This window comes from Melozone crissalis, unplaced genomic scaffold, assembly GCF_028551555.1.
Source record: "Melozone crissalis strain CALT ecotype California unplaced genomic scaffold, PUWL_Pcris_2 ptg000029l_1, whole genome shotgun sequence".
NCBI lineage: Eukaryota > Metazoa > Chordata > Aves > Passeriformes > Passerellidae > Melozone > Melozone crissalis.
This window is the reverse complement of record NW_026535807.1, coordinates 14,950,854-14,965,444: the sequence shown is the minus strand read 5'-3', so window position 1 is coordinate 14,965,444 and position 14,591 is coordinate 14,950,854. Positions and strand designations below refer to the sequence as shown.

Here is a 14,591-nt window from a genome sequence, read left to right as displayed (position 1 = left end):
TGCAGATCCTCAGTTTCCATGACTCAGCTGTATTTCTGGACTAACAGTCTTGTAGGAGAATGAACTATTTTCTTCTTTCATCTTGCTGCACATTTCATAATTTACAATGCACTCTAGGAACAGAATGTGTGCTGCTGAACTGCCATATGGTATCCTGGAAACACAAGATATAAACTTGAATAAAGACAAGGCCAAAAGAAAACTGTCAAATTACACTTTATTTGTATTGACAAGATAGGCAAAAGAAAGACTTTGTGTTCAGAGATACAAATCCATTATTTGCTGACAAAATGCCAATATTCCCACATTGGGTATTTCCACTTTCAAGACAATACTGAGGGGATCTTTACCAAGCAACTCTTTTATCCTTGGAGAAGGAAAATGAATGCCTGTGAAAATAGTTTCATATGAAAATTTGTTACCTGCTTGTGGCTCAAATTTTACTGTTAAGTTAATGATTGGCAGCAAATAATTACACTTGGCCTCAAAGAAAAACATATGTAAAACTGTAAGATCATTAAATAATAAGCATTAGCAGCATACCCAAAATACTTCTTGTACAAAGAACATTGCACTTGAACATACACAAGCATTTACCCTTATTTACACTTTAGAATTTGTATAGAACAGCAAGACTGATATATACAGAAAAATAGTGGAAACCTTAACAGCCCCAGACGACAGAATATCTAGTGTTGACTCCTTAAATTTTCCATACAGTTTCCCAGGATGTCTCATGTGGTTTTTTTCACTATATACTATTGCATAAAAATAGACTGTACAAGAAGGTCAGTCCCCAGTTAACACTTCAGAATATTTCTATGTACTATTACATGTTCACTGCACCAGGAAACAAAGCAGTCCAGGTCAGCTCCTCATGACAACAAAGAGAACTTGACAGGTGCTATCTACTTACTCACTGTGCTTTACCTTGTAATACAGACTGAAATCACTTGGCTGTGCAGTAACTACCCAGTGAGCTCCAGAGGCAATTCCCTACCACACAGGATCTCCCACTGTCTTGCAAGCAATGAAATTAATTTCTCCCTGCTTTCTGCACTTGGGATAAAAACGTACCACTGGATCTCTCTGTTCCTGCTGCCCTCTTGTTTGGAATTTCCCTCTGGGACACTATCAGTTTCTCCAAAGTGATCCAGGGTTAAATTCTGCATCAGGTCCTGATTCTGAACATCATCAAACACAAATGTAAGGGCCTGTGGATATGTCTGATACCCCATGAGCACTCTGTCTAAATCCCGGATTCGTCTTCCATCTGCAAGCTGGTACTTGTCTCTCTTTGGTGGCTCCTTAGCAAATTCAGGTAGTGGGTAACTGATATAATCTTCATCAAAGAGGAACAAATCAGAGCTGGTCAAGATCAGTGTTTTAGGTTGAAGTGAACTAGTGTTCTGAGCAGATCCTTCAAAGTGATTTACTTGAAATGCCAACACATACAGAAGGATGTTGAGGGATGGAAGATTGGTCAAACCATCCATCTTCTCTGCCACTAGAAAAGCAAGGTCCCCAATTTCCTCTTCATTTGGATAAATAAATTTTACTCTGCTAGAGTGAATCAGTTCATAATTCTCCATTTTTCCTGCAAGAAACATACATTATTACATCTCTATTTGGTGCTATACAATAATTTCTCAATGTACTAGGATAAACAACAACCAGCTTGATAGCTGGCTGTAGCTGGAAGAATTTTTTATCTATTGATACATGGCTTTTGCTTAAAAACAATACTGGAATAATTGTATTTGGATTGCAGGTCTCTGCCAGAGCCCTTCTTGCATTACCAACACACTTTTCTGCAAATTTCTAACCATGTAAGTCCAGGTGAATGCAAGAAGCCATCAGTAACTTCACTTGTGCAAGACTCTTACATACTTTTAACAGTCCTGCTCACATAAGGCACATCTAAGATAATTAAATCAGGGAGTTTAGTTGAAGTATCAAATAGGTAATGACTGATGCATAAATGTACCTCAAGAGAGTTTTTAATCAGTACAGTTTAGGTGAAGCCTAAAGTATGATGCCTAAATAAGTCATGGCATGTAGAAAAGACTCACCTGTGTTTTTACTCCCAAATTCAGAGTAGAAGTCCTTGTCTACTGGTTCAGGTGAAGGAGTGCGTGCAAGCAGTGACAGGACTGCCATAAGCTGCTGGATGAAGGTGTGAGTGCTGTAACTGTCTCTTGTCAGGCAGGTGACAATGTGATCTGCAGAATGCCCTGGGGAGAACACAGAACATGGTTCACTCACTGTGGCATTACCATTTCTTGAACCAGCATGCAACTGTCATCAGAAATAATTTTTTTAAAATTATTATTTCTCCTGAGAGCATGCATTATTATTCAGAAATCTTTCAAATTCTTGAAAACAATAATGGATTCCTTACAAATCCCTCAAAAAAAATTTCTCTTCATTTAAAATACAATGCACACTTATGATTCAAATCTTGCTCTAGGTATCCAAGAAAAAGGAGAAACAGAAAACCTCTCTTCCATCTCACTAATAAAGACATGGATCCATCTAAAAAAGACTAGAACAAAATGGAACTGGAAAAGCTTAAAGCACAAGTTGTACTCACCAGTAATTCGGAAGTATTGGTCAAACAGGCCAACATTTACTGACTGCAGGTCATTAAGTTTTAGCACAAAGCAGCAAGAGAGGTGGAAAGAACTGTTTTCACAGTCTGAGTTTTCTTTGTTCCAAAAATCTGTTAAAGAAGTATACATAAAAGGTCAAAACAAAAAGATTGCTCTGTCCATAAGCATAATTTTTATATTACAATCTAACACTTATCTCACACTTGAAGAAAGACATTAAGAAAAAACTGGGTACAGTGGCTAAAAATTTCTCAAGCAAAATACAAGCAATTTTTATTAGGAGCTTTTAAAAAAAGTATTTGTCCTGTGCCTGATTTAAATCAGCACATGCACTAACTAATAACATACTTTAACTGAATGGCCACCATGAGGTTCATTACCCTTCACTTTCCATTTTCATTATGAGAGGGACCATGAAATAACATCAGAGAACAGCATGGATCCCATGGCAGCTAAAAGGGTCTGAGAAGCAGACATGACTCAAGACTCTGTTTTTATGAACATAAAAGCCTTATGCAAATACTGACCCCTTTAACTAGGAGGTCTAATTAAAAAAATTGATCAAAATTGGTTCTTAGACTGAGGACAAACACAGAGAGAGGGATTACATTGGTAACATGATTAAAGGATCAAAGTAACTATTTTACCTGATTGGTGCTCATCTGCATGAATGAAAGAATCATCCAACAGAAAGTAAATAGCTTTTGTTGAGAGAAGCACACAAGCCATCACTTCCACACTGGGAGTCTTGTAAAACAGAACTGAAGACCACATGAGGTGTCTCAACTCTTCATTTTCCACCTAAGATGTAAATTTTATTTCATAAACACATGAACTTTGATATTTCAGACAGTTTCATCACCTTAGAGGCAACTTTAGACCCCCAGAGAAACAACTACAAAATATTAAGCATCTGAACATGCTCTGGTTAAAGAGAGGTAGTGCTAAATGAGGCCACAATGGCAGCCACTGAAAATATCTTGTGTTTATGTAAGAAAATTATTTTTCTGTTATAAACAAATTATTCCTTGCTTTCCAACTGAAATTAGAAAAATACAGAAAAACATCTCATTTATAAGAAAGACTTTTTAGGGCAAACACTGCAGGCAAAACTTTATTCACCAGCTGAGCAGTGGCCTTCCAAACCACAAGTCTGTTGAGGCCTTAGGTGTTTCTGAGGGTTGGATTCAAAGACTCTGGAGAGAGGACAGGAGCACAGCTTGCCACTGCAGCTGCTGCTCCAACTCAGCATCTTCCCAGCTTCTAACTTGGTGGGCTTACTGTGAACCCTTAAATGAGTCACCTGCTTTTTTTATCAGCTTCTCCTGATATAAAAAGAGAAGTACAGCTTGTAACTGTGCTTACTTAAAACATTTGGAAGAGAGGTAAGGGAGTAAGAAAAATGTATCTATGTCTCAAGCTTTTCAATTTGTACTCAGATCACAGTGATTTGTCACTCAAAAAGCCACATCATAAATTTTGGGTAATGTTTTTACTTTTTAATCTGATGTTCCCCAGATACACTTAAATGTTTTTCAGCATCAGGTTTATCTGTTCATGTTTCTGGAGTACCTGCAGCCATGTACATGTGTTGCAGTCATGCACAGTACTACAAAAACAAGTCAGAACACTTATTTACTGATGTAGCTAAGAACCATCCCAAAATAATTTCATTCTTGTGATTTTCTTTCCTTTTTCCACTTTAAAGAAAACAGAGGAACATTCTTGGAGCAATCATATCTTCAGACATAATTAGTGTACTCCCCTGTTCAGCACCACAGATCCTGAAGGCAAAATATGCTTTGCAGTATCCCAATTGTTGTAGCAGGGAACCCAAAATGGAATAACACACAGATTCTTGATGAAAATGTTTTCAGGTTTCCCAGAGCCTAATTCTCGTGGCTAAATTTGCTCAGGAAAGTTTTTATGGATACTGTGTAGTACAGAAAGGTCACAAAGCATGTTTTTGTACACTTGATATAGACATGATACCTCTGCAATGTTGCTATGGAAAAATTCAACCAGGGCTCTTCCCTTCAGCCCAGCCACATACTGCAGAGACACAGAAACATGAATGTGAACAGGAATCTGGTTGTCTTCTGTTATCTTCTGCATAAGAAGCTCAGATGGGTATAAGGATGACAATGTCAGATGAGGCTTGCAGAAACTAGAAAAGATCCAGAATATAAATAATCAAAATGTAAAGATCTGCACAGCTTTTTCCCTTCAAAAATATTTGTATTTGATTCAAAAATTAAAACTAGATAACTTCCATTTTTAGTAGTTTATTATTATTTATATCTTGACCATAGCTATCAATCTGCTGTAATTTCAGCCTGCAGGGACATGAAATAGGAAGCTTCCTTCCATCAGAAATTACATTTTACGTTGCAGCAACAAAACAGAAAAAAAAAAGGTGGACTGCTACAGTCCAGGATAACCACACTTACACCAGACTATCACAATGCAGAAGTATGTAATCAATACTACAGTCCAAACCCAACCACAATGACAGCAGCAAACACAGGGGTCAGGCCACATCAAGCACTGTGCCAGAGACCTTTCACAGGAACCATTACCTGGCTGCCTGACTGTGTCTGTTTGCCTCCACAGCATGATTTCTTATGGCATCCGATTTGCTTGAAGCTTTGAAAATAATAATAGTCTTAACATCCTGGAGCAGTGTCCTTAGAAGGCTGTAGATTCTTAGAAAGTGGAATTTCTCATGAGGTAGAACAAACACTGCTGTAACAAATCTGTATCCAACAAGCAACTCCAGCACGTGCCCATCCAAAAATGAACCCTTCTGCTGCGTGGCACCGTGAGTTGGATGCAGCACAAGTGATGCCAATGGAATTCTGTTCAGCTTAAATACACTTCCCAACTCCTCTGTGCCTGCCCATTTACCTGGCAGTAAGCTGAAATCCACCTTTACAATGTACAAATGCTGGGGCGTTAGAAATATCCAACACGGATGGACCACACAGGGACTCTGGTCAGAAGATTTATAAACTGAAGAATAAAGTGCAGAACACAAAGCATTCTTTGACCTTTCCTTGTTATTGCCAGCTGACTCTGGTTGATGCAAGACTTTCTGAACATTGGTTTTATACCCATAAACAAGGTATGTTGGGAAACAACCTTTTATTTCAACATCTTCAGCTGAAATGCAATTCAATTCCATGAGCTGACAGAGAAATTCTTGGAGATTTGCTTTTCTACAGTACCATGTGGAGCTTGGTAACACTGATGTGTAGTGTTGAGAGCAACACGTTTGTAAACAGGAATAAAAGTCTTGAAGATTCTGGGAGTCTGAAACAATAAACAAGCAGTGGTCACTGTTTTTCAGCTTCAGAGTTAAACAGATTTCTGGCAGGAGAAAGCCAAATTCTATTAGATCAGTGTAGGGAAAACACAGTGTTAATTTCAAGGCAGAAGGGATGTGCTGGCAATTTCCTCTCAATTCCTGATGAGGAATCTCAAACACAGCTAGCAGCTCATCGGTCAAAACCAAACAGGAAGCAAACTGTCTGAGTCCTTTATGAATGTGAATTGAAAAGCTCCAGAGAATTTTGACTATGTCAACACTCTCCACTGCTATGTTGTCAGATGATTGAGCATCCAAAGTAGTGCTGAACTCAAAAGTCTGATCTCCTTCATGAAGTCCCATTTCAAAATATCCATCTGCTTTGTCTGTGGCTGTGGAAGTACCCACAGGGCTTCCTTTATTCTCTGTGGGAGAGGGGGCAGATTTCTGCACAGCCTGCACTATCGAGGCAGAAAGGTGCTGGATAAAGTCTTGGTTGGTGGCAGTGTAGGACATACAATTAAAAGGCAAGATGATGGTGTTAGAGGGGTCAGGCACTGCACAGTGTTCTCTCTCCAAACTTCAAAAGAGAGAAGAAGTCACAATAAGTACAAACTTGAGTTTAAAAACAGTTATGGCTACCTACAATTCATGGTGCTGCTTCTCAGAACTTTGATATTTGCTCTTGCTAATACAGTTAAATCAGTGTAATTTTGTAGAACATCTTTGTGCTGCACAGCCATTGATTTTAAAGGCTGGTAGTGTGTAATTCTATAGAAAGTAAAAACTAAAACATTTAACTCCTCTTTCCTTTCCCATCCCCAGTAAGCACAACCTCACGAGCTAAATGACTAGACAATGCAGCTATTGCTGGTTTTGAAACCACCAGCTGCATTCCAGGGTTCAAAGGTTAAAAACATATTTTTGGTTCAAAAACCCAGAGGCAGAATACAATGAAAGAGACTGTTTTGCCTTAAAGGCTGTGTTTAAGACAACAGTATCTACTGTTATTACCCAAAAGCTAACAAGGATTTAAACTAGAATTTATTTATGTAGCTTACCACACATGATGACCACCACCATACTCTTTGCATGAAGCCAATGAAGAGGCAGGTGCCTAAGGAGAAGAAAGTAACATCAGGAAGCTGTAAACTACTTAAGAGTCCAGCACACATGAGAAGCAAAGTTAATGCTGGCTCATGGTTTTTAAAGCTGGCCAAGTCCTGCTGTTCTCACAGGGAGTTTAACAGCCACCCTTTGAGGACCCAAAAATAATGTTTGCTTTAGGCTGGGCATTCAGCTAAGGCAGAAGAAGAATGAACTCTGCTGCTGACCTGAGAACAGATCCAACCCGTGACCCAGGCATTTCAGTACTCTACAAACTTTTAGTGAATTAGTGTAACATGAAGCCAAACACTAAGGGAACCTGACAAACACCAACTACACTGGTAGCAAACGAAGAGACACCAAGTCTTCCTGTCTTATTCCTTGAAGCCATGCATATGAAGAGTGCTTCCAATACCACAAATGAAATCACAAACCAGAAGTTATCAGACAGGAGGAGATTGAAGAAGACAAATTAAGGCCATTGCCTATTGACAGAGAGAAGGCTCTTCTGCTCTACCAGCAAGAGAAAAGCCTTTCAAGAACTGATACTGTAATATGATGAGACACAATTATTACACTCAGCATCTAAATGGCTGTTAAATGATGTTATAGTAGTACTGGGTAAACATCTCAAAGCCATAGTAGCAACAGTTCTCTGCAACTCTGGTAAACTTGGATTCTGCATTTAATTTACAACCTGGACCGAACACCCTTGAATCAACTTTGGGGCTGCCTCCTTTTCCACTAAAATAGCTCTGAGAAGCAAAAAACTCTTTGCTATGGATTACTATGATAACATCAGAAATAAATTTGCAAAAGCTTTTAAAAATACTATCATATAAACAAAAGTGTGGCAATTACCTGAATTTTACATCTGGAGTCTGGTATTTCAAAGCATCTCTGGGGAACTGTATGGTCTGTAGGAGTCAAATCACTGGATTGCAAAAAACTGTTGGCTAGGACTGTTTCTTCACAAATTATTTCTAGAACAAACATAAACAACTCTTTAAATCACTGAAGCAAAGCAAAAATAAATATCTTATAGTATCTGCCAATCAAGTGGGATTAAAATTGTATAATCAAGATCTAATCATAAATCAGTATAGCTAAAGCATATCTTCACACAATAGCCAGGACAAAAAAGCAAGCAGAATTTTAGTTTAATTGAAAAAGACTGCTACAGCTTCTTTCTCAAACTAAAAATCAATTTCAACCTCAAATTCTGGTGTAAGAAATCTTGACACAGCTCAGTTTTAACAGAACTAGTCAGCTGCTAGGCTGGCAGAGTGCTCTTCATGAACTTTATAGCACACTCTCAAATTTCTGCAAGCTTCAATCGAACAATATCTGTAATACATCCTTCAACCAGAGAAGCTGTGACCTCTCAAATGCCACTTAAGATATTATCTCACCTTATTTGGAACCTTTTTCAAGGGTTCAAAGCTGAATCATCAGCAAAAATTTATAATGAGCGAATACAAGGCAACATTCTCAGGGACATTTGACTTTTTGCCAGTTTGATATTCACAGCATCAAACTGGCTCAACAGAGCAAATCAATTTTCAGTATTGCCACTGAACCAGCCAGCTCAAGTACTTAAATATGAAAATAACCAACAAAATTACAGTGTGGACATGTTTCTGGCTTGAGCATAAAAAACCTGTATGTTATCTTTCTGGATTGATGGTAAAGTTCAGCAGATTACACCAAGACATCTCATGGTCAGGGGAAACACAAGAGGTATTTATTACTTGAACAAAATACTGTGTTAGCAAGAAGGAAACTCAAATTGACAGGAAAACCAGAACATGACAGCATTATTTTTGATTTTCTGTTTCCTATATAAATATTTAATCTTTTTCCATAAGCCATTTCCCAATGACATTAAGTATGAATAATATGTTACGGAAACAGATGGTGTCTAGAAAATGCAGAGAAAACAATTCATAGAAACAGCACATCAGGAAATTAATTCCATTATTCATGACTTAAGGTCTATCAGTGAAACTAATTGCTCAGCATATTTCCATTTTCTTTAAAATAGATTTCTCAAAACTGGTATTTTGAAAACAACCCTTCATAGTTAGATATGTAGCAAATAATAAATTTTTATTGTTGAAGCTGAGAAATAGCCTGCACAGCCCTCATTTTCCCATTATTTATAAAAGCCTTCCCCAAAATTCTACTGAAGGAATCTTATGGAAAAGGACTACAGTAAATAAGCCTTGACCCTTATACCACTCTACAGAACTCCTAAGTCCTTTAGAAAGATCTATATTTTCTTTTATCTCAAGATTTTTTTGCTTCTAAACATTTACTGTAGTAGAAAAAAATTTGTTGATAAATAATTTAAACAGTCCCAGGGGTTGCTGACATATATTTTTACAGCAAGTCCTGTATAAAACTGCAGGTTGTTACATATTTACAGAACTGAGACAGTTTGTCAAGTGCTTAATATTTTAAAGCAAGCATTTACTTGATTTTGGAAAAACTGGCATTTTTTCTGCAGATGAAAAATTATCTAGAAGGGCTACAAAAGCAAAGTACATAAATAGCAACAAATGTGTATCAAGGTGTTTGCCCCCTCATCAAATGCTGTCAGAACAGTTTCATTTTTCTAGAGTGAACAAAGAAACCTCTGCTGATTCTGCAGAAGTCACAGCAATGGATTTTTTCCAAAAATCAGGCTCCTCAGGGATGCTTCTCTCCCTTATCCACCAATCTACTGATTAATGGTAAGAGGAAGCTGTGCCCCCCCTGCCCCATGCCAAGAAATTGAGAAGATAATCCCAGCTCTTTTAGATGGGTATGAAGTTTTCTCTCACTGTGCATATTCTACTGCACTTTTCAATCAGACAAAAGCCAAAACCAGTAAGTATTTCTTTTTCTCAGTCACAAGTGAATATTCACATAAGTCAGTCCTATGGGCTAAAGAAGAAAGTTAAGTCATTCTTCTAAGTTCCTAACGCAGCAGGCACATTCATTTGAAACACAGAGTAAAAAAACTTGAGGTGAGGTCAGCAGGTACTATAGAGCACAACAGATGTGCTGAAATCACCAGCTCAGCCAGAGCACTAATCCCACAGGTGTCTTTTACTCATCTCTTTTCTCTATCTTCCCCCTGGTGTGATAGAAATGCAGCTCTTGCAAAAAGCACTAATGGAACATATGCTGCTTGAACTCACATTTTGCAGACCAAGAATGAGTAGTGAAGCAATTTTAAAATATTTCTCTCTATGCCACAGTTTTCCATTAAAGCATGACTCTAAACCTGGAAGTGGCATCTAGTCCTCTGCAGGATGATGCAGTAAAAGTCCTGTACCCAAATTCTCACTCCAGATATTTAACCACTATTGGGAACTACAGGTAGGTTTTGCTGAGTCACATTCCATACAACTTTCACTTTCAAAGCCAATTCTACCGTGTCTTTGTTCTTGTCTTGAAAGCCCTAAATCCATGCACATAATATTCATGTATATCAATGCAGCTTAGAAAAGCAGAACCAAGAGGCTCAGCCCAGCAGCACGATACATACATGATTACCTTGGCTGGAGCTGACAGGACGAGGCAGAGAGGGAGAGGAAGGACGAACAGTAAGAGAAGAACAGTTTGATTTGGAGCTGGCAGCAGTGAGCCTGGAGTCCTCACTGATCTAATAAAGAAAGTACGCAGCAATTAAAGAAAAAAAACTAAATACACAGGACACATGAGATCCTGAACTAAAATAAGCCCACACAACCTTTCTCAATTTTAGTAAAAGGAAAGTTAGTGCCAGCTTTTTTATTTTTCTTTTTGGTTTTTTGGTGGGGGGTGGTGGGGGTGATCACTTCCTCTAAGTCTCAATTTTCACACCAGATGGAATTCCACTAAGAATTCTTTTAGAGAAGTCAATCTGATCACTGACTAATCACTGTATTGACAGAATTGGCAGTGTCACAAGTGGAAAGAATCAAATCAGATTTCCACATTGTAGGGACAGAACCTCTTCTGTCCCTACATTGACTTCCAAACCAAGACTAACCAAGTACACAGCACACAGCCAGGTATGAGGGAAAGCAAGGAGAACTCAGATTTCTGATTCTGTCCCACTGCTGAATACCCACAGGAAGAAAGTTTGGGGAAGTAATTTCAGTACTCTGCAACACAAGCAGTAAAATCACAGCTCTGAAATACTTGTGTAAGATACAAAATATGGCTGTTAAGGTCAACTGTGAATTCACTGTGTACACGATTAAGTAATTTTATCTTTTCCTCCCACTTCCTCTCTCCTGAGCCAGCCCACAAATAGAAGGTCAGATAACTACCAAAAATGCATTGAAAACTAAATAGGAAAAAGAGGTAACATTAAAAGTTCATATCACATTAAAACACAAAGCATAAAAATTTTAATGCTAAGGAAAATTCACTGCATTCTGCTTACATCTAACCTGTAGAAGTAATTTTGTAAGCTTTTGTAAGCTGCACATTCTACTCTTCTCACAGCACCAGACTCACCTTTTTATCAGAGTTGCTGAGTTTGTATTTCACCTCCTTTGCTTTTTGAATAGCTTTTAGCACTTCCACTGTGTCCAGTTCCTTTTCTGTGGTAACAATGTTATCCAAACAAACCTAAAAAAAAGTTAAAATAGCTAAAAGTACTGCAAATGAGGCATTCTCCAATTTTTATTAATGGAATAATGAAAAATTGCCATGGCTCAATGCAAACCATGTAACTATTACACAGAAACAATTACCACATTAGACCTTGAGCTAACATCACTTTAATGCAAACTCAGCAACATTTGGTAAGTGTAACACCATTCCAGCACAACAGTGTTTCAATATTAACAGACTGTTACCCAATGAGGCAGGGTAAAATCTCATTTAGATCCGGGAGCACTGCTGAATAACATTAATAAGGTTTCACTCTCTAAACACCTTCTCCAATGCACACTAAAAACTCCTCAGGTTTTCAGAGCATTTGCAGCACTTCCCTGCCCAGGCTGAAGGGAGGGTGAGAAGGGTAGCCCTGGGCTCACCTCTGAGGCCCTGTCTCCAAACTGAGCGAGGACTTTGGTGCGGTAATCAGGGATGATGCTCAGCGGGTTGCTCGACAACATCACCTTCTCCAAGCATGGCAGGCCGCCGATATTTTTTACTTCATCAATCTGAAAGTATTTGAGAATAAAAGCATGAATACACACTGGCAAAATGAAAATGAGCACACAGACTGAGCATTTCTTCCATAGATTACATACAAACAACAACCAGGAAAAATCACTACAGCCACATTTATTTATTTATTTGCAGTTTGATCCACTAAAATAAATGGCTTCTGACCTAACACACATTTTGACACCAAAAGTCAACAGTTACCTGTTCTATTTTGTTGTTGCTCAGATCCAAGTTGACTAATGAGTACAGTTTGTTAAGACCACACAGCCTTTCCAGCTGATTTCCTGCTAAATTCAGAGTTTTGATGTTTCCCAGTTTTGTGTGAACACCTTCCAGTGTTGTAAGTTTGTTGTAGGATAAGTCCAGGTGAACAAGGTTGTACAGATGCTACAACAGCACAGAAAATTCATGTCATACACCAATTAAAGCTGAACAAAGATGCTATCTTATGGCTGGCTCATTTTATTGTGCAACAGTGTTTTCATGCTGGACACTACATAGCATGACAGACATGACCTGAAACTGTTCATTACAAAGGTTAAAGCTTGTAGAAATGGAATTTCCTCCACTGCATTTTTAACCCACACATACAGCTGGCAGTGAATGAATTTAGTTAAGAACTAAATGTATGTCAATATTGGCAAAGAAATTAAAATATCCAGGAGCAGTTAGGAAATGCATCACTAAAAGAGTACTTGATGCTACAAAGAAGCAGCTGTTTGGGCTGAAACTACTCTCCATGAAGATGAGCAACAAAATTTTGAAGTATGAAAATCTGTGTTCTAAGGTCTCGGGCAGTTGGGTAAAAAATTCGCCTTCAAATGCATCACTTACCTGTAAATTTTCCACTAGAGACACCCCATTGTGACTCAAATCCAGGAACTCAATCTTTGGAATTAATTTCTAGAAGGGAAAAAAACCCACATGTGTTAAATGCACTTTAGTTTTAAGTCAGGCCACACCTTCTTCAGTATCTGTTGACCAACAAAAGCAATGGAAAGGTCTTGTCCAACACAGTCTCTCTTCCTAGCTTCTGGCATTAAGAAAACATTCTGTGTGATTAGGGTCAAAAAAAGGGGTGACTCCTGCTCTTAAGAAAACCAGGTTACTCTGAGAGGCACCATTCAGTTTTAATCTAAAACCTGGTTTCTTACTGAAGACAAATAATTTCTCCTAGCTTATCTTTATCTTTAATTATAGATAAAACCCACTAATGCTGCTTTGGTCTTATCAAACAGATAAACCAGGGGATTTATGCTACACACAAACCTGCATAAAGACAGTAGTACCAAAACCCAGAGTAAATCCATTCCTGATTATACCAGCCAAGAACTACAAGGTCAGGTCACACAAACTTGTAGAAAATGCATTTTAACTTAGAAATTCTTTTATTTTGGAGGTCTCAAACCTTGAACTTGATGCTGAATTCTGACATCAGTGTTTTGCATCTGCTTTAATTTGGTTGTATCTCAGAATTGATTTGCCTTGACAGGCCAGTTAAGACCTGCACACAGACTTGAAGCATCTTAAATCCACATCACAAAAAATTATGAACAAGATAATTATGCTCCAAGTCTATGATGTCTGGTTGAGCTATACATGTAATTATTTCCTGCTTCACAAGAGTAGCTCAAGTAAAAAGCTATCTTCATATTTTACCATGCTCTTGTGATGAATGTCGATTTTTTTTCTTAATAGCTGATTTACAAAACAAAATTCTAAAGTACTGGCAAAATACTCCAAAATTTTGTTTTCATGCTTTACATATTGTTTTGATGTCAAGAAAGCTGCCAGCAAGTCATAGGTTTTTAAATATGCAGGAAACTCCAGCCTTGATAACTGCTCCAAAGTTGAGCCATGAGGTGTTTTTTCCTCAAAAAAAATTAAAAAAAAATTCTAATTGGCTCCTACAGCCAAGGCAAACAGTAAAAGCATATTTCAAAAAGTGAGAATTCATGGAAATGCCTACAGAACACAAAATGACAAAAGTATTCTCCTTTAGCAAAGGAAATGAAGTTCTTATAGAACAAACCTCCTAAGCACTAACTTGGGTGGATAACCAACATAAAGTGCAACTGAAAATTCTCCAGAAAAGCAGTAGAGCAAATCCAAAATCCTTGCTGTGTATAATATGCCACAGATAAGAAATATTTTTTCCACAAATTAAAAATACTTCTTACCACTGAGTCATCAATTTCAGAGATGCTGTTGTGACTCATGTCCAAAGTTGTTAAAGTTCTCCAGGTTGGAATAATTGCTGTCACTGGACAACTTGAATCCAGTGCATCCTCTGGCTCCCACTGATCAAACTCAGAGGCCTCAGGCACCAGGATTTCCTGTTTAAGAGAGGGACACCAACATTTGGCTTACATCTTCAGGGAGAGCTAATGGTTTTGGAAACTATGCCAACA

General features: G+C 38.0%; 1 protein-coding gene across 3 annotated transcripts in view; it reads right to left on the bottom strand.

Annotated features, from left to right (window-relative positions):
- Positions 1-200: 200 nt before the first annotated feature.
- The window catches only part of NISCH (nischarin), a 29,486-nt gene continuing 15,095 nt past the window's right edge, over positions 201-14,591 (bottom strand). The window contains exons 8-21 of one of the 3 annotated variants that reach the window (XM_054280793.1): positions 14,361-14,516; positions 13,015-13,083; positions 12,382-12,567; positions 12,045-12,173; positions 11,521-11,634; positions 10,570-10,678; positions 7,888-8,009; positions 6,981-7,036; positions 5,192-6,499; positions 4,605-4,779; positions 3,260-3,413; positions 2,594-2,722; positions 2,073-2,234; positions 201-1,597 (exon numbers count right to left, since the gene is read on the bottom strand). In XM_054280793.1, coding sequence (XP_054136768.1) covers positions 969-1,597; positions 2,073-2,234; positions 2,594-2,722; positions 3,260-3,413; positions 4,605-4,779; positions 5,192-6,499; positions 6,981-7,036; positions 7,888-8,009; positions 10,570-10,678; positions 11,521-11,634; positions 12,045-12,173; positions 12,382-12,567; positions 13,015-13,083; positions 14,361-14,516 — 3,498 coding nt within the window. In that variant the 3' untranslated portion in view covers positions 201-968. Of the gene's footprint in view, positions 1,598-2,072; positions 2,235-2,593; positions 2,723-3,259; positions 3,414-4,604; positions 4,780-5,191; positions 6,500-6,980; positions 7,037-7,887; positions 8,010-10,561; positions 10,679-11,520; positions 11,635-12,044; positions 12,174-12,381; positions 12,568-13,014; positions 13,084-14,360; positions 14,517-14,591 lie in introns of those variants that run through there. The other 2 variants (XM_054280794.1, XM_054280795.1) reach the window with 2 other exon arrangements.